At 36.3% G+C, this 22,375-nt stretch overlaps 1 protein-coding gene across 5 annotated transcripts in view; it reads right to left on the bottom strand.

Moving 5' to 3' along the window:
* PRL-1 (PRL-1 phosphatase) overlaps positions 1–22,375 on the bottom strand; it is a 370,785-nt gene that overhangs the window by 9,668 nt on the left and 338,742 nt on the right. For 4 of the 5 annotated variants that reach the window (XM_069822445.1, XM_069822447.1, XM_069822446.1 and 1 more), the window contains exons 2-3: positions 18,813–20,283; positions 1,695–1,826 (exon numbers count right to left, since the gene is read on the bottom strand). In XM_069822445.1, coding sequence (XP_069678546.1) covers positions 1,695–1,826; positions 18,813–18,941 — 261 coding nt within the window. In that variant the 5' untranslated portion in view covers positions 18,942–20,283. The remainder of the gene's footprint in view (positions 1–1,694; positions 1,827–18,812; positions 20,284–22,375) is intronic. The other variant, XM_069822449.1, reaches the window with a different exon arrangement.

Here is a 22,375-nt window from a genome sequence, read left to right as displayed (position 1 = left end):
GTGTACAGCAAGGGAGAGGTATGAATTACTGAATGTAAACATAATTTCAAAACGTGACGTCCTCCAGTGGTTTAAGGAGGGAAAGCTGGTGATCAACAAGATCTCTCAGCTAGCTCCAATGGACCAGTCGACCAACAGCAGGTGTGGTCCTCCAGACATTCTGGAGTGTTGTGTGTGAATGAAGTAGCCACCAAAATGTTAAAATATGTTGTTGTTGTTTTCTAATGCCAGGCATTTGACAAAGTCATTTGACCTCTTGCACTCCAATATTTTTCAAAGATATTATCATGACCAGCCAATGAAGCACAGATTTTGAGGTGTTCCGAATCCATTTCTTGGTTTGAGTTGCACAATGGGCAGTTAGGGGACTGATATATTCCAATTCTATGCAGGTGTTTAGCCAAACAATCATGGCCTGTTGCCAATCTAAATGCAGCTACAGACGATTTTCGTGGTAAATCGGGAATTAACTGTGGATTTTGATGCAGAGAGTTCCATTTTTTCCCTTGGGATTGTGTTATCAAATTTTGTTTGTTGAAGTCTAAGTATGTAGATTTAATAAATCTCTTCACAGAGTAATGCGTAGATTTAGTAACAGGTCTGTAAGTAACAGTGCTGCCCTTCTTTGCTAAAGCATCCGCATTCTCGTTTCCCAGGATTCCACAATGGGATGGTATCCATTGGAATACAATTCTTTTATTGAGTGATATTAATTGAGAGAGCATTTTAGTTATTTCTGCTGTTTGAGATGAAGGTGTGTGTTTAGAGACGATTAATAGAATAGCTGCTTTGGAGTCTGACAATATAACTGCATTCCTAAATTTATTGATGTGGCATAGAAGATTCCTGAGACATTCACTTATTGCAATGATTTCTCCATCAAAACTTGTTGTTCCATATCCAAGTGATCTATAAAGTGAGAAGAGACAGCACGTAACACCTGCACCGGCACCTTGTTCTCTGGAGATCAAGGATCCGTCGGTGTATAAATGAAGCCAGTTTTGTGGAGGGTACCTAATATTAATTGTCTCTAAAGGCAATTGTTTCAGTATTTCAGTGTTTACTTCTGATTTCAGTATTTCGTCTGTTAAATTTAGATTATATTCTATATTAATAGAGTTAAAGGGTTTGGTTTAATTTGTAAGTTTTGTTAAAATATGGTGTTCACTTAGATCGGCTACAACTTGCCATTTTCACTCCAATATGAAATGAGTACCATTAAGGTGAAATTATCTGGAGGTAAAATAGTCCTCCAATCAGATCTCTGGGTGCAGACTACTTTAATGGTACAGAATCAACTAGAAATTGATTCGGAACACCTCAAAATCTGTGCTTCAGTGGCTGACCATGATAATATCTTTGAAAAATATTGGAGTGCAAGAGGTCAGATGACTTTATTGTCAAACGCCTGGCATTAGAAAACAACAACATTAATGGAATAAACTGTACAGTAAGTAAATAAATTTTCAATGAAATCTGTGGCAATGAAGAGCCACAAACCAGCCACCTGCTGGCCTTACATCCACGTGTCTTAGCACAAGTAGTATGGGGGTAATGTGGGTAATGAATGATTATCTCTCTCCCCCCAGCCATTACATCTGGCGTACATAAAAACCAAACAAATAAATTAGTACATAGGCAGGCCTATGATCCATTTGACGGAACTTTTTCTACTGCACCTTCAGGATACGAACCTGTACAGGAGGAGGTGTGCCATCATCGAACTCTAGGTCGGTAACATTGATTCCTTCATTCATCAGTTCCTCAATTTTGTAACTAGGCTCACAAACTCTGACTACGTCTCTCACTTTGTGTTTTTTCAGTTCCTGGAACAGAATTCAGGCAATTTAGCATTACTGGTATAACAATTGCACATTACATTACTTGCATAGTCATTACAAAATTACACTAAATTTATCCTACAACTAACAACAAGCACCACCCCACAATGAACAACAATTCACGAAGGATACATTTAGTGTCTGATGATTCACTAATTTTACAGGATTATTTGCAAACAAATTCTGTTGGATATCAAACACTTCATTACTAGTGAAACAATGTAGAAATAATTTCAAAACTAATAATAAAAAAACATAGCATTAACTCTATGTTTGTATGTTTTTCTATGCTAGTTGATGTAATTTTAATTTTATCTTCTGTCTTCTAACACAGCCGTGGCGAGAATGTGACTCACGAGACATTGTGGCTCGCAGGGATAGCTGTGCATTTCGCTTGCTTCTAACCTCCGCCAACCCCCACCCTCTCACCCACTGGAGTCAAACTCCGTTCCATTTGTATTTGTCTCTGACCTGCGAGTGGCATATGTCTCTCTTGAAACCATGTACGAAAGTTCCAAGTAGGATGGGAGGACGCATTTTTTTGCTGTCAATATGATGAGAATATTAAATTTATGATCTGTTCACAAGTATTACGAGGAAAACGGTTGTATAACATAAAACTGCATTATACTACATGTTACTGATGAAACATTAAAAGGTTAAGTGTTATCGTTATCGTCATCATCATCATCATCATCATCATCATAATCTCTGTACATCGATCCTTTTTTCAGCAGATGTACGAATAATGCGGTTAGCTCTTCAATCTGAACTCACTGATTTACAATGTGATGTTAAATGAAAGCTAGATGTAAGGACTTGACAAATGTTGAACTTTCAAATCTTTGCCAAAAAATAAATACCCGAAGCTTCGTTCTTTCGCTTACTCTGTTGAAGCCATGTTCACTACAACTTACGTTTGTGAAAAATTATTTTCAACAATTAAAACAGTAAAAACCAAATTTAGATCACGACTGACAAATACCTTCGTGATCAACTACGACCGGCAGTAAGTGACATAATTCCTGATTTTGAAACTCTGTCGCTGAGACATTCTGAAGACATTTAATTTTAGGTTGTGATAGTGTTCATTTATCGTTCATTTCCTTCTTCGTTACACGTACTAAACATTAGTTTGTAACCTTGTACTGTATAATATTTAAGTGCTTGACGTAAGGAAAATGAAAATCCGTTAATAAGTCAGACAGTTGCTTCACTTTCCCTTCGGGTGTCCGCCTCCCTCCATAGGTGCTATGCACGTTGCAGGTTACACAGTGGCTCGGCGTACGATTACATTTTTGCCACCATTTATATCAGTGGTGACCGAGTCAGCTGCTCTTACAAAGCACTGTGTGCACTCACGAGTAAAAAAGAGCAACGCTGGCATTGCAAGCCCTGGTACGACCTGTTCTCGCATACTGAGCAAAGAGTGCTTTTGCAGAAAGAGCACGAGTTTTAGTCATCACTGGTTTATATTTTTTTAAATTTATGAAATCCATGTAAAAATGTTCAAGTGTTTAAAGGAAATAAAACTCTTCAGTGGTTCAACCTCCATACATATCACTTCACTAGAACATATGACATTTACAGAATCGCTGAATTACACAGAATTTACCAATTGAGAAAATCTAGAAATCTGTCTGCCAAAGAAAGCTTATATGCTCCCCAGAAGAACACATTAATTTAGCTATCAAAAATCGCGATAGACTTATAGCAAATGTGTTTCTATCATCCTAGTCACAGTAAATATTTGAATCGACTTAGTCGAGAAATTTCTTGTACTTTACGGCAGCGTTTTTCAACCTTTTTCAATATATGGCACACTGAAGATCTAATTCAAAATATGGCGACACACTCATATAATCTAAACCAGTGGTTCCCAACCCGTGGGGAGGGGGAGGGAGGGGGATGTGGTGTGGATTTTTTTCCCCCCTTTTTTAAAGTTTTCCGACGAAATGAGGACCTTAAAATGCAAATAAATGAGATAAATCTACCATCAATCACTGAAAAAAACTGGCATATTTAGATTCTTCAGAAAAAACAGTACAAATTCTTCCAGTTCATAAAATCTAGACAGTACATGACGAAGTGACCATCGCCTAACTTGTGTAAATAAGCAACTGTGTAAATATTTAATAGAATAATCGAGTCGATTAAAATTAATCGGTTGGTAGTTGATATTAATTATTATTTTGTTAATACTAACTCATACTAAAAATTCCTACAATATTTCTATCTCAGAAATTGCTTACTTAAAAGCACAATAGTGCTGTTACCTTATAACTGTAAACCAGGTAGCATAGAGAAAATCTTTGCATAAACATTTTAGAAAGAGATGGAGATATGACAACAGTGACCTAGTCTACCTCTGTTGAAAGTTGAAACATAATACGAAACCCTTATTAAGTTTTACGGTTTTCCAAGAAAACTTCCACCTTGTTGCCAGCTCATCTTCCTAGCATATGAAATAATACTTTTCTGGGATTCGTACCCCTCATTCCTTATAAAATAGCCATGTCTACACTGTGTGCAAGTGAGAGAGTAACTATTCCCCCTCCCCCTAAAATCTGGTAATTCGGATTACAATAGGGCCAGTCTTCTGTTTCGACCACTGTACTTTTGCAGGTGCTTGCAGTTTCTGTACTGAGTTTATGTATGACGGTTGTGTGTTAGTTTGATAAAGAAAAAAAAAATCAGTTTTCTGTGGTTTGTGAAAAGTGTAAACTCCATTATGTCATGTGAGAACTTGAGAGGTAAACTCGGTGAAACGTTTGGATTTAAATTGAACGATCGTGGAGAAGGGCTTGACAGAAAAAAGTTTTTTCGTGTTTAGTGATGCAGCAAACATTGTTACTAAACGTAGAGAGGCACTTAATTCGAAGCATGTGAATGCACTCACATGTTTAAAATCATGGATGAAGCAGTATTAACTAGGCGAGTCTTCATACTTTGTTATTTATGTTTGTCTCAAAAATTCCCGGAGAAATTGACACAATAAATTATAAGCCTCATAATAAATATGGTAGTAAGTAATTAAAATAGTTGTTTTGTAATATAGCAATACAATATATACAGATATACAACATTAAGGGCCGAATTCATAGTCAACACTTATCGTAAGGAAACATTTAAGCAGTTGCTTATAATAATTTCCAATTCATAAATCCCACTGAAGTGAACACTTATTCAAATAAGGTGCTTCCTTATATGCATTGTAATCAGCTGATTCGGTATACAATAGATGATGATTATGATTTAATTTAATTTATTGAGTTCTGTAATTAATATGAAAATGAGTTTCGACAAACAAAATATATATCAGAGATATGGAAAACCCTTTAGATATGTATAATGATCAACAGTTTAAGAGGAGATACCGTTTCGACAAGAACACTGTTGTGGATATTATGTCACAATACAACCATGAGGCTTACCGATTTCGCCACTGCTGAAAGTACTGGTTGCTTTGAGATTTTATGATACAGCAGCATTTTTTTTTTTTTTTTCGAAAAAGTAGCCTATTCACGTCCCAAGAAAGTGTTATTTGCATTTTTGTTTGTTTCTACCAAAGGAATAAGCTGTTAAAATTTGCGTAATTATATCATTTCCACTTTGTTTAGCATAAAAATAACTGAAAAATAAATTAAAATGATTTACTTACAGGAATATTTCCGGAGTTTGCATTAAACTCAACTGCAATTTTATTCCATGTCAATTTCTTCTTTTGGAGAGAACAATTATTTTTTTTTTTTTTTTCCGACGATATCTCCATATTTCATAACTAGTTATCTTAGTTCACTTCTTTCTTTTCTGTAAAATGCTTTCTGGACATCTTGTATAATTTTTAGCTCTATAATATTTACTTGTGTATTTGTGATGACAATAATGCCGATTTAACAATTTGAAGGCGCTGGAAAACAAATGAATGTAGGAAAGTGCTCACGTCTAGCCATGTTGCCATATTTCTTTCGATGTCAAGGGAATGCTCAGTGCATATGAAAGAGTGGCGTCTCTGCAATACGATCTGAAATAAGTGCTAAGGAAACGCTCATTACTTAAGTGTTTCCTCATTTTATAAGTGACGACTATGAATTCGACCCTTAATACTTATGCTTATCACCGAACACAAGTTAATTTTAACAATCCTTGTGTATTACAGTATATTAAAACATTTTTTTAAACTCGATCACAACTCGATTATCGATTAAATTCAAATAGTTCATCGATTAAATATTTTGATCGATCGATAGCACTACTAGTAATTAACCATTATCACTTGCTGCAATACTTCTGCAAACCCAGGAACTAGTGAATTTGAAACAAGAGCTCATGTGCAAATATTTTTTAACTTTTACTTTACCGATTTTTGATACGACTACCTTTATTATTTTCATTTTCTCGCGGCACACCAGCACATCATTCGCGGCACACCGATTGAAAATGGCTGCTTTACGGAATTATCCAATGAATTTTCACGTAATATAAAAAACTGTGCCTTGTAAACTTCCTACAGGCTACTGTTTTACTCACAAGTTATGTTTATAACCAAGAAAGCGAAAGTGGCTTACGGAATGTACAGTGACCTAAATATTGAGTCATTACTTCATATTACACGAACGGTTTATATTGTTTCTTTATTGCAGTGGCGTAGCGTCAATGTAAGCTAAAAAGCTTAGCTTCCCCAGTTAATAATAATTTCATAATAAACCTGCAGTTTATGGAGAAAATTATTTATTAATTTTAATATAATTTATATTTACGCGTTAAATATTGTGATGCGGCAGCTCAGGATTATTTGTGATGCAGCAGTAAACTAGAAGCCTGCACACACCAGCTTCCAAGAAGACCGGTTTCTTCTGTGTAATCCACCCCGCAGATTTTCCATCCCTTTTAAACTACCCTAGTCGCAAGGCTCGAAAAGAAGCTAGCTTTAACATTTAAAATAAGTAGTTTCCGAGTTATCCCTTTTCGTCAGTTGTGTTCAGTTGAAGTGTTAGTGTGCATTGTGGCTGATATAATAAATAATGAGCGAAATAACAGTTCCTGACACTAATTTACTTGAATTTTTTAGGACAATTGTATTATCAAGACTGACTTACGAACAAAAGTGTGATTTAAAAAAGAAATGACCGACTCCCTTGCTGTCAATGAAGGACACAGCCAAAAGACAGACGCATACTTAGGCTACGTAATGATACTAATATTGTGATTTCTCTAAGTATGACAGGGAGTGAGCTAATGTTATACGTATACGTGTCTATTTGTTAAGAGATATGTGTAAACCGTGAAATCATATTTTACTACGTATCATTTGAGGTCATGCCTTATTGGTGTTACTTACGATGTTCCAATCAATATTCGACTGCTGACTTGAAATTGACTACTATTTATTTTAAGACTGTATTTTTGTAATGCGTTTTCTCATATTGCATGAAAGACAACTTGAGTTAACTTCCCCTGCTCAAAATTTCATGCTACGCCACTGCTTTATTGTAAAGGTAATCATGGAATGCAGTTCATAAAACCTATCGCCGACGTTAAGTAAACAATGGTGGTTTTAAACTCGAGTTTATTTTTACCTTAACAGAAATAAGTCTGAGCAGCTATTGTTCTGTAAATGCTATCACCGATTAACTTGTTCAGTAATACAAGAGTTAATGCAATCATTTTGCAGGGATCATTGTTTCAGCTATAATATTGCTATTTGATAACATTATCGATGCACATTTCCAGAGTAGCGGATAAGAGTTTAGTACTCAATGTATAAGCTTTCTTTTCAAAGTTTCCTCGTCTGCACAAAAACATACAATTCTCGCATCTGGTATAATTGAATTTTATTTCGCACAACTTTCCTTATTTGCTTTACACATGCGTGTGTCCCAACATATGGCTTAGTAGTTTATCAAAATGACTTCACTTGACAAACATTGTCACTGGCATAGTTCAATCGGCTGAGGCGTTTGCCTGCCGATCCGGAGTTGCGTTCGGCCGTGAGTTCGATTATCTGATGGGGGTTTTCCCGAGGTTTTCCCCAACCGTAAGGCGAATGTCAGGTAATTTACGGCGAATCCTCGGCCTCATCTCGTCATCAGCAATCCCATCGACGCTACATAACCTAGTAGTTGATACGTCGTTAAATATTTGGCTTTTAAGAAACCCGCAGGTTCATTGCCGCCCTCACATAAGCCCACCATCGATCCCTGTCCTGAGCAAGATTAATCCAGTCTCTACCATCATATCCCACTTCCCTAAAAAATCCATTTTAATATTATCCTCCTATCTACGTCTCGGCCTATCCAAAGGTCTTTTCCCTCCGGCCTCCCAACTAACACACTATCACGTATAACAGGTTGATCACTCTTATGAGCTTTGAAGGCAACAACTTTTATTATCTGCCATCTAACGACAGTTGAAGTCACGTTGTAACTCCCATTTCAATTGCCTGGAGTAACTGTACTTCCATATAGCAGTCGTTACTAATCGACAGTGGCGATCCTGGTGGTTGTTCTCTTCTACATGTTACCGTTTTTAATATGGGGATGGCCAATCCGTTATATTACCGGTACGTGATCAGTGATACTAGTCAGCGATGTATGGAATGGAGAGGGGAAGGCACTGGCCACGTACCCCATTATCTTCTGGCTTAATTGCCTCATGAGTGATGTCTTACTGGTGTCATTTATGAGGCTCAAATCTGTCTTCAGACAGAGGTTCAAACCTATCTTCAGACAGTTGATTAAACAACAACAAATCCAGACGTTTGAGATGAGCTGGGCATGTAGCACGTGTGAATGAATCTGGAAATGCATATACCGTACTGCAGTTGGAAGACCTGAGGGACGTGGGATATGATGCTAGGAACTGGATTAATCTTACTCAGGCTAGGGACCGATGACGGGTTTATGTGAGGACGGCAATGAACCTCCGAGTTCTTTAAAAGCCATGAGTAAATAAGTGCAATAAATAATATGTAAAGCCTATGTCTTAACAAAAATGCCTAATTCATAGGCCTGGAATTAACCTGAAGTGATTCTGATATACTCGTACAATATATTGAAGACTGCAAACTGGGAATTTTAAAGATCTTTCTGTGAAAATAAATCTCATTTTTATGAACAGAAATTTATCATTATTTTTCTATAAACTCGAAAGTAGGTTGCACTGCTGTTTATTTTCCATAGCAACAATAATAAAACAACTGAAGAGGAAATAATATTTAGAAAGAAGACGAAAGAATATTTTTAGAGACCACCTCTGTGGTGTAGGGGTCAGCATGCTGGTCCCTTACGCAGAGGGCCCGGGTTCGATTCCCGGTCGGGTTGAATTTCCTGGTTGAGTTTTTCAGGGTTTTTCCTCAACCGTAAGGCAAATGCCAGGAAATTCGGACCACAACATCCCTGAAAATCACCGGCCTCATTCATCACGGAAATCATATTCATAACAAATCAGCAATACATATACAGTCGCCATCTAGTTCACAACAATAGTACACAGGCCTTCGGATTTCAACGAAAGATTAACTCGCGATATGACCAAAGATGTTAAAGCGAGTATAAATAACAGCGAGGGGGAAAATATTTAGAAACAATAAAGATGAAAGTTTTTATAAATTATCATTGTTGTGTCTTCCGGTAACCATTATCCGGGAAGACCTTGAAAACGCTGATGGTCCTTCAATAGGATGTTATGCTCAAACAATGAATTATCGACTGCATTAGTCTCGTATGAAAGCTCCCATTTAAAACAATGTTTTACGAAAAACTGCACAAATGATCAGTGTAATTTGGAGGAGCCCTTACAATAAATCCAAATATAAAGCGACTGTTACAAAATATCACTTGTTGAGGACAATTCAGCTAGGACACAAGGGTCAGGTAACTCATTCTCCCCTGAATCTTGGATGTTGCCCAGGTTGGCACAGAACTTTGTACATCCCATGCAGGGGTAACAGTATTCGAATACCAGTAAGGCGTTAGGTGCCAACATCATCAACAACAATGTATTAAAAGCATCCCAGCCTCAACAGACGTAAACTGCAGTGTCTAACAGGATGGGGGGAGTGTAAATTTGTGAACTTAATGACTGTAAATAATGCTTGTGGTGCTAATAGCGACTCTAGCAATTTCTACATCAACAGGAAAAGTGTGACAAATTCTGCGAACTAGCAAAGCGGAAGAACCTTAGGTTAAGTATTTACACTGTGTGTAGTTTTTATTTACACTTTTTAGTGTTATGTATTTTCCTAATCTAAGTTTTCACAAAGCTCGTACCTATCTTTAAGAAGGGGGACAAGACTAACTGTAGTAACTTTCGAGAAATATCACTTTTGTTGACGTCGTACAAAATTTTGTCCAATATTCTTTTGAGAAGATTAACTCCATATGTAGATGAAATTACTGGGGATCATCAGTGTGGTTTTAGGCGTAATAGATCAACTATTGACCAGATATTTTGTATTCGACAGATAATGGAGAAAAAATGGGAGTATAAGGGTAAGGTCCATCAATTATTCATAGATTTCAAAAAGGCATATGACTCGGTTAAGAGAAAAGTTTTATATGATATTCTTATTGAATTTGGTATTCCCAAGAAACTAGTTCGATTAATTAAAATGTGTCTCAGTGAAACGTATAGCAGAGTTCGTATAGGTCAGTTTCTGTCAGATGAGTTTCCAATTCACTGTGGGCTAAAGCAAGGAGATGCACTATCACCTTTACTTTTTAACTTTGCTCTAGAGTATGCCATTAGGAAAGTCCAGGTTAACAGAGAGGGTTTGGAATTGAACGGGTTACATCAGCTGCTTGTCTATGCGGATGACGTGAATATGTTAGGAGAAAATCCACAAACGATTAGGGAAAACACGGGAATTTTACTGGAGGCAAGTAAAGAGATAGGTTTGGAAGTAAATCCCGAAAAGACAAAGTATATGATTATGCCTCGTGACGAGAATATTGTACGAAATGAAAATATAAAAATTGGAAATTTTTCTTTTGAAGAGGTGGAGAAGTTCAAATATCTGGGAGCAACAGTAACAAATATAAATGATACTCGGGAGGAAATTAAACACAGAATAAATATGGGAAATGCGTGTTATTATTCGGTTGAGAAACTTTTATCAACCAGTCTGCTGTCAAAAAATTTGAAAGTTAGAATTTATAAAACAGTTATATTACTGGCTGTTCTTTATGGTTGTGAAACTTGGACTCTCACTTTGAGGGAGGAACATAGGTTAAGGGTGTTTGAGAATAAGGTGCTTAGGAAAATATTTGGGGCTAAGAGGGATGAAGTTACAGGAGAATGGAGAAAGTTACACAACACAGAACTGCACGCAATTAGGAACATTAAATCCAGACGTTTGAGATGGGCAGGGCATGTAGCACGTATGAGCGAATCCAGAAATGCATATAGAGTGTTAGTTGGGAGGCCGGAGGGAAAAAGACCTTTAGGGAGACCGAGACGTAGGTGGGAGGATAATATTAAAATGGATTTGAGGGAGGTGGGATATGATGATAGAGAATGGATTAATCTTGCTCAGGATAGGGACCAATGGTGGGCTTATGTGAGGGCGGCACTGAACCTCCGGGTTCCTTAAAAGCCAGTAAGTAAGTTTTCACAAAGGTTCAACAGACGTGAAACCATTTTAATGGACGTTCCTTAAGGATGCTTTCATAACATCAGTTCTTTAGTCAGTAAGCCTAATGAAACTTACCGAGATTGAAGAGTTTTTACAAGTGCGTACATTGGAAAACATAGTAAAACATTTCTGAAAATAAAGAGCATCTTCACACAAAATGTATATACAGTACATACCACACATCGTGCATTTACTGGGTTTCGGAAAATTCTACGAACACTGGAATAGTGCATGCGTGGTTTTGAATAGAATCTTGTGGACACACAATCTCTAACTTTTCCTACTAATCTCGTGGAAAGTTTTATGGAAGATCAAATCATATACTGTATTGAAAGCAAGAAAGAAAACAAAAAATAAGTTATAGAATGGCTGTCATAGTATTGATTTATGGAAGCGAATCAGGAATAATAAGAGATAAGGATAAAAGTAAATTGCAGGCGTAAAGTTATAGGCTGAACAAGGCAAGATCTTGCTAGAAACGGAACAATTCACAGAGAACTCAAAATTTATAACATTACCGATATAACAGAATAGCTGTAATGAATGCACTTCAAACTCAGTTACGATTGGGAGCGGACCTGACGGGTTTTCCTTCAGAGCTCCTCACTGATGGAAAATGAACTGAAGATAAACTTAACAAAAATCAACATCGTATCAAGTAATATCACTATCACATTACACGTTCAACGGCGCACAGTAAACAGACTGGAATGAACTATGAACTCCTAAGTTGCAAGTCATAACCACTTCTGAGAAAGCTACTTGCGAATAGGAAGACTGCATTACAGTTTTAGTCGATCCCCTGTACCACTGCCATCGTGATCTAATACAGGCCGTAAGGCAGACCACGTGACTCCCTTAACAGCTGATCGCGAAAGGTGGTCTTTCAACCATATGACTTAGTTGCAGTGCATGAAGAATAACATATATTTCTCTGAAATGCAGTGTAATTGCGTCAGTAAAATTTTAAACAGTGATTGTGAGACACTTGAGACACAGTTTACTTGCAATTTAAGGTATAATATTATTTTTGGTGTGAAAATTACGTTGTTGCAGGCAAAGTTCGTATGTGTAATACCTGCCTTTATTTCGATTAAATATTGCGCCCTTATGTGGTTAAGTGAAATTTTGGTCTTATAAACAGTAGGCTTAAATATGTGTAATAATATATACCTGAAAGTGAAACATCGACTGGCATGTAAAGTAAGTTGTGATTAGGCCTAAGTGCAGCGTTACCGATGTTACTCTTGTCTAATCCATTATTGTTAGTTTAACGTATTTGTCTTATTAAATTTAAATTATTGCGCCCTTTTTATTTGTGAATAACCTACATTATACGAGTAAATAATACGACGTTTGATAATATACACAATTTGAACTTAAAACGGGATACATATAGTATATTACGAAAAATTATACCCTATAGTTTTCATTACTGTTACAGTATCTAGAATTGTAATTAGTTGAAATAAAGCACTCATGCTTCGTTACGAAATTCTTGCACATTCATTTATGCACGTTTCAACAATTTTCAGTTGCATCGCACGCATATTTTAATGTGTTGAAGTTATAGGTTATGTTTATTCTATCAGTACTTGCCTTATTTCCATATTCGCAATTATGCATTATAATTAAGCATAACGCTACGTATAACTTATAAATGCAATTTGTCTACACTTCAATTGTATTTATTCGTTTCAGACGGTACTCCAGTCTGAAGTCTGATTAGTTTAATTTAGTTGCTAGGGCTAAACTAGCGCTGAGGTAGTTCCCTTCGTATTCATACATCTTGCATATACAAATTAGTTCGGTTCGTTCAGGATTTTAATATGCCTTGCTTATAGGATCAAATGCATCTCCACAAAAAATAAATTCAACTGTTTTCAGTTCAGAAATTACCGGAACTATACCTCAGCGTTACTAAGTAATATAACGTATGTACATTTCATAGGAGGGACTGTGGTGAATTTTCTACCTATAAGTAAGGACGGTAACCGTGTTCTGAAGTTTATCCTAAAAATATATTCTTCTTTATTAAATCTCAAAACCGTTTTCGTTCTCGACTTAAGCCTAAAATGTTGACGCAGATAGCTTATGTTAACATGGTAAATTCTCTTCACATAAAAATAACTCAGTTTTATTTATTATTCCTGCCACATTATGCAACACATAAATGGAACTTATGCACATATTACATTGAATAAAAATGTAATTGTATTATTTATTTGTTCCCTACTATACTGGGTTGTAATGAATTGTATTTATCTAACCTACCAGATTAACACACAACTGTACATACACTAATTTCATAGGAGGGACTGTGGTAAATTTTGTACCTACAAGTAAGGAAGGTAGATGTGCTAAATTAAAATCACAATATAAATAATTCTTCTTTATTAAATCTCAAAATAGCTTCCATTCCAAACTTAAAATGTTGATGCAACCAGGTTATGTTACCATGTAAAACTCCGTTCACATTAAAATAACACAGTTTTGTAATTATTTCTGCAACATATTATGCAATAAGAAGTGTGAAGGGGTCTTATACACACATTACACTAAATAAAATTGAGCGCCGACACGCATTAAAGTAATATATTTCACTCGGCTCCGTATACTCAAATAGAAAAGCCCGACTCATCGAGTGACGTCACACAACCTGCATTACGGCCTGGTCTAGATCACGATGGCAGTGCCTGTACTATCAAGTTTTATGGTCCACTGAACTGTTAATTCGGACTTAAAACTCTTTGTAAGAGTACTCAAATTCGTAGCACTATCGCGTGCAGAACTGCATTCCATGAATATGGTCCTTTCCTATAGTCTTTTAATATTTCAGATCCCTTTGTCACATAGAAATGTTTCGATTTCTTCTTACTACTGAAGTGAGCATTAAAGGCCTAAGAAAATGTCTACTCCTACGTTTTCAGAGCAGTTCCGTTACGCTTAAGATTCATTCTCAAGATGATTTTTTGTATTGTATTGTATTTATTAACATTCCATGGTATTCATACATGCTTACAGCTAGAATATGGACCAAGTCAAAAAAACTTAATACTACTACAAAGTCTTAATTTATAGTCACAGTTGAAATATATACAGAAGAGGTTTACAATATAGTCTACTAGTACAACACAAAGTTTTAGTATCAATTTCATGAAGTGTTATTGAATGTCATGAATTCGCCTACAGAATAGAAGGCGTGAGAAATTAGGTACTTCTTTAATTTGGCCCTAAATAATTTTATGTTTTGACTTTCATTTTTTATATCGATAGGGAGGCTATTAAAAATTTTTACTGTCATATAACGCACTCCTTTTTGATAGCACGATAGACTTGCCGATGGAGTATGAAAGTCATTTTTTGACGTGTATTTTTGCTATGAACTGTTGAATTAGTTACAAAGTTTTCACGATTACATACGAGGAAGATTATTAATGAAAAGATATACTGACAAGCCATGGGCATTATTTGTAGTTTTTTGAAAATAGTTCTACAAGATTCCCTAGATTTGGCACCTACTATTATTCTAATTACTCTTTTTTGTAATAGAAATATACTGTTACTAATCTGTGGAATTTCCCCAGAATATTATTCCAAAACTCATTACCGAGTGGAAGTATGCAAAGTATATTGTTTTTAAGGTATTGATATTTACTATCTTTTGCATAGATCTAATAGCAAAACAAGCTGAATTTAGTTTGGGGGTAATGTGATTTTTTCCAATTTAACACATTATCGATTTTTAAGCCAAGAAATTTGGTTGTTGTTGTTTCTAATAAGGATCTATTGTTAATTATTGCGCTAGAAATTTGCGAGGTTGAATTTGGACAGGATTTAAATTGAATTATGTTAGTTTTGTTACAATTTAATACCAATTTATTGACTGAGAACCAGTCACACATTTTGAAGAGAATTTCCTCTGTTGAAGATTGGAATGTGTTGGAGTTATTGGCTGTAATTACTATACTTGTGTCATCTGCAAATAATATGGGATGACCTAAACCAGTAAGACAAAAGTAAACCAAACTTATCGATGTTCATAATCACATCACAATATTTGTTTTCGCACGATCGTGTTCTTTTCCTATATTTACAGCCATTGCTGTTAGGCCTTGAAAGTTAAAATTCCCACACAAACCTGTTGCTAGGGAAACCATTCTTCGTAACATAAAACCATACTGAAATAGATCCATTACAGCGCACTTATTGTTACTTACAAGTTTTGCAGTGCAGTTTTGCGAGGGCTTTGGAATAATATTGCTCTAAATTTTCAATGCAAAATATATTGCATTTGAAATTTCAAAAACATGATCGTGTAAAGAATGATGTACAATACACGTTTGTGAAGTGCATTACAAAATCTCGCTCTGCTTGTTTTTCAAATTTTTCCTCGATTTTGTAGAAAGCACTTCCCAATCTTGTATCGCAATATCTATAGTGCTCGGGAAAAGTAACGCAAGTCAAAAATGTTAATTTTACAGGAGAAGGAAAACTATCTTCACAATGGTTTATGTCGATTTAATTTTTTTCTGTATGAATTATTGCAATGGGATAAATACTTATGTCTCTTTTCCCAAGCGAGCAGATGTTCCGTAAGTTACTGTTCAGCCATTTTATCAACAGTAATCTCAATACAGGTTTTGGTTTAAATAGAGAAAATAAACTGAGGCGATGAGGAACCAACAAAACTCAAGTTAACAGTCAAATATTAGATTTTATAACTTGGCAGGATCATTCAACTAGAACAGTGATGCCAACTGATGTCCATACGAGCAATGAGCGCTTTAGAGCCCAGGAGAGCCTGAGCGCTTTACAGCGGAAAGGAAAGAGACAGACGAAAGAGGTAGTATAATGCCGCTTGGTCGAGCTATATACAGGGATGGCCAGCACTGATTCAACTGATAAAAGGAAGAGAACTTATTAAAACTGTATGCATGTTAATTTTTAGATTTGCCTGAGAAGTATAAGTGCATTATAAGAATGTAAGTTTTAATTTTACTGTTCATTTTTCACAAGTTTGATTTTTTATTCAAAAGGAATATTTTCTCAACTTTTCTACAGAAAAGTGAAATTTTCAGATATGTTTGTTTAGTAGCCTTACAGGTACTAAAACAATGTTTTCGTAAATCTAATATACCGTAAATACGTATTACTGAAGATAGTGTATTAAAATGTTTGAAAATATTCGCATGGAAAATGTTTGTAAGGAAATGAATTAACAAAGCAAATACTGTTACATCACAAACAAAAGATACGTGCCTATGTGTTGGTAAAACGTCAGCTTTATAGCTTCAGCACATTTCGAGATAATTTAATATTCTGATAACAGAAAGTTGCGCACCAATATCACCTAAAAGCATAATGCGATACGAGTTTTATTATGTAATATTAGTTACAGCTAAAACATATACCTAGACAACTTTGCTTTGTACTATAATATTGTTTTGATTACTTTTATAAGGCTAAAGATACCATCAATATCAATTTCAACTTATCACGTCATATTCAGAGTCTTTCTTTGGGATAACACTTTCTTTATGAATGATGTGTTTAATTCACTTAGTACAGTATAGTTGTAGTTATTATGGAATTTGTGCGAATATTACTTCTTTACTCTTTATCATAATTCACCATTAAAATGGGACACACTCACGGACCGGAGAACGCGAATTCGACTATGCGCAATGTTCAAAACATACAGAGGTGAGCCTGCCTGGAGAGAAATAAAAAATAAGTTGCAGCCGCCAAATTACTCTTCAAGGAATGACCACTCATATAAATGGAGGGAAAGAAGACAGAGGACGGACACTGGAAAGTTTTCTTTTCTCAATCGTACTATCAGGGACTGGAATGCTTTACCTGCAGACTTACTAAAGGCTTTACCAATAACCAAAAATGTATTTAAGAATAGGCTTAAAGACTTAACTAATAGACGGTAGTATATTATACACACTACTTAAAGGGTGTAATTGATATCTTTTTATTTGAAGTGTTCTATCAGTGAGGAAGTGTGTTGTATCAGTGAAGTCTATTGTGTAAGTGAAGTGTGTTGGTGTCAGTGAAGTGGCTGTGCAAAGTATTTGAACAGTGAAATGGTTAGAAGTGTTAGTGAAATCAGGTAGAATCAGTGAGTGAGTTGACAGCGAAATAAGTGTAGTGCCGAAAGGTACTTGTGCAGGTATGAACCTGTCACATTCGTGGGTCTTAGTTCGAACTTAGGGTTAAGATACAAATTAGATTTACTTTAAATGTTATTTTAAGTGACCATGTTTCATTTAATTTAGGATGCTCATTATTATTATTAATTATTGTTTTTTTATTAGTTGTGTTTATTATTAATTGTCGTTATTGAGTGTAATTAGTTACCACTGCCACCGGGTATATACCCATTTGCAGTGTGAATACATACACATACACATTATCGGTCTTACTAATAAAAACCCTATATACAGGCGTTTAACTGTCTTATACAATGAGTAGCTCGTTTATAAGTCGTGTGTAAATTCCTTACTAATAATCACTACATACGTCGTGTATAACAGTATAACTGTTACACAGCTACGTCATAGTTACGTCATTACTTCGTTACGAAAGGTAATAGAATATCTGAGATTCTCTATTGCATCCGGTAGAGCGCTCTAGTGTGGCGTGTTAAATATCGATAGTACAACTGGCTCTAATCGATTACCACACTACATTTTTGTCAAAGAGTACAAGCTACAGCAATATTATTCTAATAATTCTATGATCTTTGGCTTGTTCTGCGGTTACAAGGTAACCATCATCATAAAATGACAGTCGATACGAACAGCTGTTAGAGGGGCGGCCATTTTTTCGCTATATACAACGCTTAAACAAGGGGTTTCGTGTATATAACTATACTAGTTACAGCCTGTTAATACGTCCATAGATTATTCACGGTTTATTAGTAACGTTTTCTGTCTCAACTCTGCATAAGTCTCGTATAAAAACTATACACGGTTTATTAGTAAGACCGTGTGTTATTAACATTTAAAACACAACTGCAATATTAGGCTAAGAAATAGGTGTTAGTACTTTTGTTTTACACACAATATAGAAAATAACAAACAGAAATAAGCCATGTAAAAGTAACTACATAAAAATTTCACGTTCCGTTTGCAGTTTGTGCACCACTGTTTTCTTAATCCAACAGGCTGCTTATTCCTCCTAGCATACCTAGTGCTTGATGCCCGCGCACGACGTCAAGGTCAGAAAAATGAGCTTGCTTTGACATCACTGAACTAGAATATGTGAGCAGATCAATATTAATAAATAACTAATGTAGTTAAAGTTTTGTTTATACGGCATCTTACCTGAATGTAGGTGTGGATGTTCTGATCAGTTGGCCGATCAGTGATGAGGAACTTCATGTTCTTGTATTCGATCTCGCAAGGAGCTGGCCGGATATCTTTAAGACGCATGTTGGTGCTGCTCATTGACATTTCACTATGATGACGCAACAGAGTAAAAAAAATATATATTATATCGAACTGAACACTTTTATTCACTTGTAGGTGTGGACTTCTAGTGGCGATGGGTTGAGACGTCAAATTTTTGACAATACTGCTCCACCAGAAGACTCGAGGGAAGCGACGGCAGAAAAAAAAAATTGGAGCTCCAGTTCCTTTTAAAAACAAATATTACAGGAAGATAACTGTCTGAAGCCTTTTAATGTAGGATCTGCACGTTTTCGGTACACTTGGAAGATAAAACAGAACACTTCGACCGTCAAGACAAACAAAAAGTTTTGTTGAATGATGTTTTATCACTCCGAACTTGTCAGAAAATCAAAAATATGAAATAATCACTTTTGTAACGTGGACTGTCGGGCCACCGGTGCCTTGCCGTCCAGAAGAAAATAATTCAGATCTATCACTGTTTCGTTTGGCTTGAGTGAAGAACTTAAAAAAGCATATTTGTCTCTTATTTCTTGATATGCAAGAATGCGGGTTGGCCAAATAAACTATCAGAGAAAAAAGAGAAACAGAACTAAAATTAGAGTTACTTTCACTTTAAATCCAAAGATATAGATAGTCTCACACACTTTCAGCACAGCACTACAGTTAACAAAACGTTTCTTTAGAAAGTAACGGATAAATAAAAGATTGTTAAAAGGATCTGCCTTGAGCAGTCAACTCAATACCGACTCTGACGAAGCTGTAATCCGAACAGTCTGTGAATTATTAAAATTTTACATCGAGAGGCCAGGAGTTAGGGGAACTACCAGATTTATGAAAGCGATTATGAACAGCTGCAGTCACACAACACCAATTTATATATATATATTATTTATAACAAAAAAATTCACGCACTATTTCACGATTATAGAACAAAACTCGCACCGAATTTGGCGACCTGATGGGCCCGGAAAATAAGCCACACTCTGTTTTCCTCTCTAGCTCCGCACTTCCGTCCAACTCCCCAAAAACCCGATGTTAAACCAATTATCTCCGACGCCAATCCTATGCAATCCAATCTGGAAACACCTTGCCCAAACTCCCGGACGTCAATCAACTTTCAGCCCATTCGAAAGATTTTGAACAAAGGTGAGTTTTCTTCCTGCAGGGCTCACCAGATAGCACTGCCCGGTGCGGTTTCTCAATAGCCAATTTCTTTTGGACCTTGTGGAATGGGGCAGATCAACGGAGAGAGGTCCGGTGTCTGCCTTCCTGCCTGAGGGAGCGATTTAACTAGGGCGATGACAGTTTATTTGTGCTGAGCCTGGCAATACTCTCCACTGTCCAACTGGAACTCCATGTATGTGAGGACAGTCTCACCCAGGAACTGCAACAGACGAAACAAAACCAGAGTTAAACGTCTGCATACATTACGAGAACATCTTAAATATGAGAACATCTTGAACGTCTGCACAGATTATGAGAATATCTCAAACGTCTGCATAGATGAGAACATCTTAAATACTATAACATCTTAAACGTCTGCATATATTACGAGAACATCTTAAAAGTCTCGATAGAATACGAGAACATCTTAAACGTCTGCGAAGACGACGAGAATATCTTAAATGTCTGCATAGATTACGAAAACATCTTAAAATATATGAGAACATCTTAAACGTCTACATAGATTACGAGAACATCTTAAATATAAGAACACTTTAAACGTCTGCATAAATGAGAACATCTTAAATATGATAACATCTTAAACGTCTGCATAGATTACGAGGACATCGTAAAAGTCTAGATTACGAAAACATCTTAAAATATACGAGAACATCTTAAAAGTCTCGATGGAATACGAGAACATCTTAAACGTCTGCGAAGACTACGAGAACATCTTAAACGTCTGCATAGATTACGAAAACATCTTAAAATATACGAGAACATCTTAAACGTCTACACAGATTACGAGAACATCTTAAATATGAGAACACTTTAAACGTCTATACCTAAAAATATACGAGAACATGTTAAACGTCTGCATAGGTTATGAGAACATCTTAAAATATACGAGAACATCTTAAACGTCTGCACAGATTACGAGAACATCTTAAACGTCTGCCTAGATCACGAGAACATCTTAAACGTCTGCATAGATCACGAGAACATCTTAAACGTCTGCATAGATCACGAGAACATCTTAAACGTCTACATAGATTACGAGAACATCTTAAATATGAGAACACTTTAAACGTCTGCATAAATGAGAACATCTTAAACGTCTGCATAGATTACGAGGACATCGTAAAAGTCTCGATGGAATACGAGAACATCTTAAACGTCTGCGAAGACTACGAGAACATCTTAAACGTCTGCATAGATTACGAAAACATCTTGGGCCGTATTCATAGACATTTTTAGCGCGGGTTTCCGGTGGATGATCAGCGTTTTTCGTATTTATAAACCAGTGTTAGCGATAGGATATGATTTGAATTCTGTACAAGTAACCAGTGGATAGCCGGAGCTAGCTTAGTACGCTCGTAGCGCGTGCTGCGAAATGTCTATGAATAGCACCCCTTGTGTCTGACTAAGACGAACGGGCTCGAGTTGTGACAAGTTACCTGGGTTTTCCCTCAACCAATTGAAGCAGAATTACTGGGCAACTTTCGGCGTTGGACCTCGGACTCATTTCGCCATCATTAATTCACATATCATTCATAACATAGCCCGGGTTCAGTTCAAGGTGCGGCGTGCTACACTTGTACAAGAGCCCGGCCGTTAGGCTACCCAATCATTCACATAATAGGAGTGGTAAGCACAATAAGCCTCAGTCTGCAGTGCAAGCCTTCGGGTCCCTCCTCCGTATATAAAAAAATCACAGATTTGAGCAACAATTGCATTTGACATGACAGTGAGTTCCCGAATGACATCACGTTCTGGAAATAGGGAGTCATGTAATTTCAAAAGTATTCGGTTCCTGTGGTGAAATATGCTACCATTTTCTTTTCACCTAAAAGAACATTTACAGATCTCAGGTTGAAAGAACTTGGTAATTAAACAAAATTCTATAACGGTTTAATTTCGAATTCCGAGCACCCACGCTACAAACATTCTCGGCTAAAATTGGTGTGGCTATTTTTGAACACCAAGGACAAATACTAGGATGTGAACAGGCTAAATCAATTTGACATGCCTTCCTGCTCAAAGCAATCTTTTATCATCTTCCTTCCAAGCATTTTATGCTCTATTTAACAGCCCCTCTATGTCTGTGATGTGCGACAGCAAATATGTCAAGAGATATCATCGCTCTGCTGCGGAGTAGACGAACATCTCGGCGTATTGGTTACAATATTCCTCACCCCGCATTCTGCAATGTCGATTTTTATGAATAGACAGCTTGCAGTTCACAATTTTTCTTCAGTCCATACTACGCTACCTCTCGTTCATACGTTTTGAACGGCCTCTTTCAACGGTTG

This window comes from Periplaneta americana, chromosome 3 (genome assembly GCF_040183065.1).
Source record: "Periplaneta americana isolate PAMFEO1 chromosome 3, P.americana_PAMFEO1_priV1, whole genome shotgun sequence".
Classification (NCBI taxonomy): Eukaryota; Metazoa; Arthropoda; class Insecta; order Blattodea; family Blattidae; genus Periplaneta; species Periplaneta americana.
The sequence above is the reverse complement of the archived record's forward strand: the minus strand, read 5'-3'. Positions and strand labels throughout refer to the sequence as shown.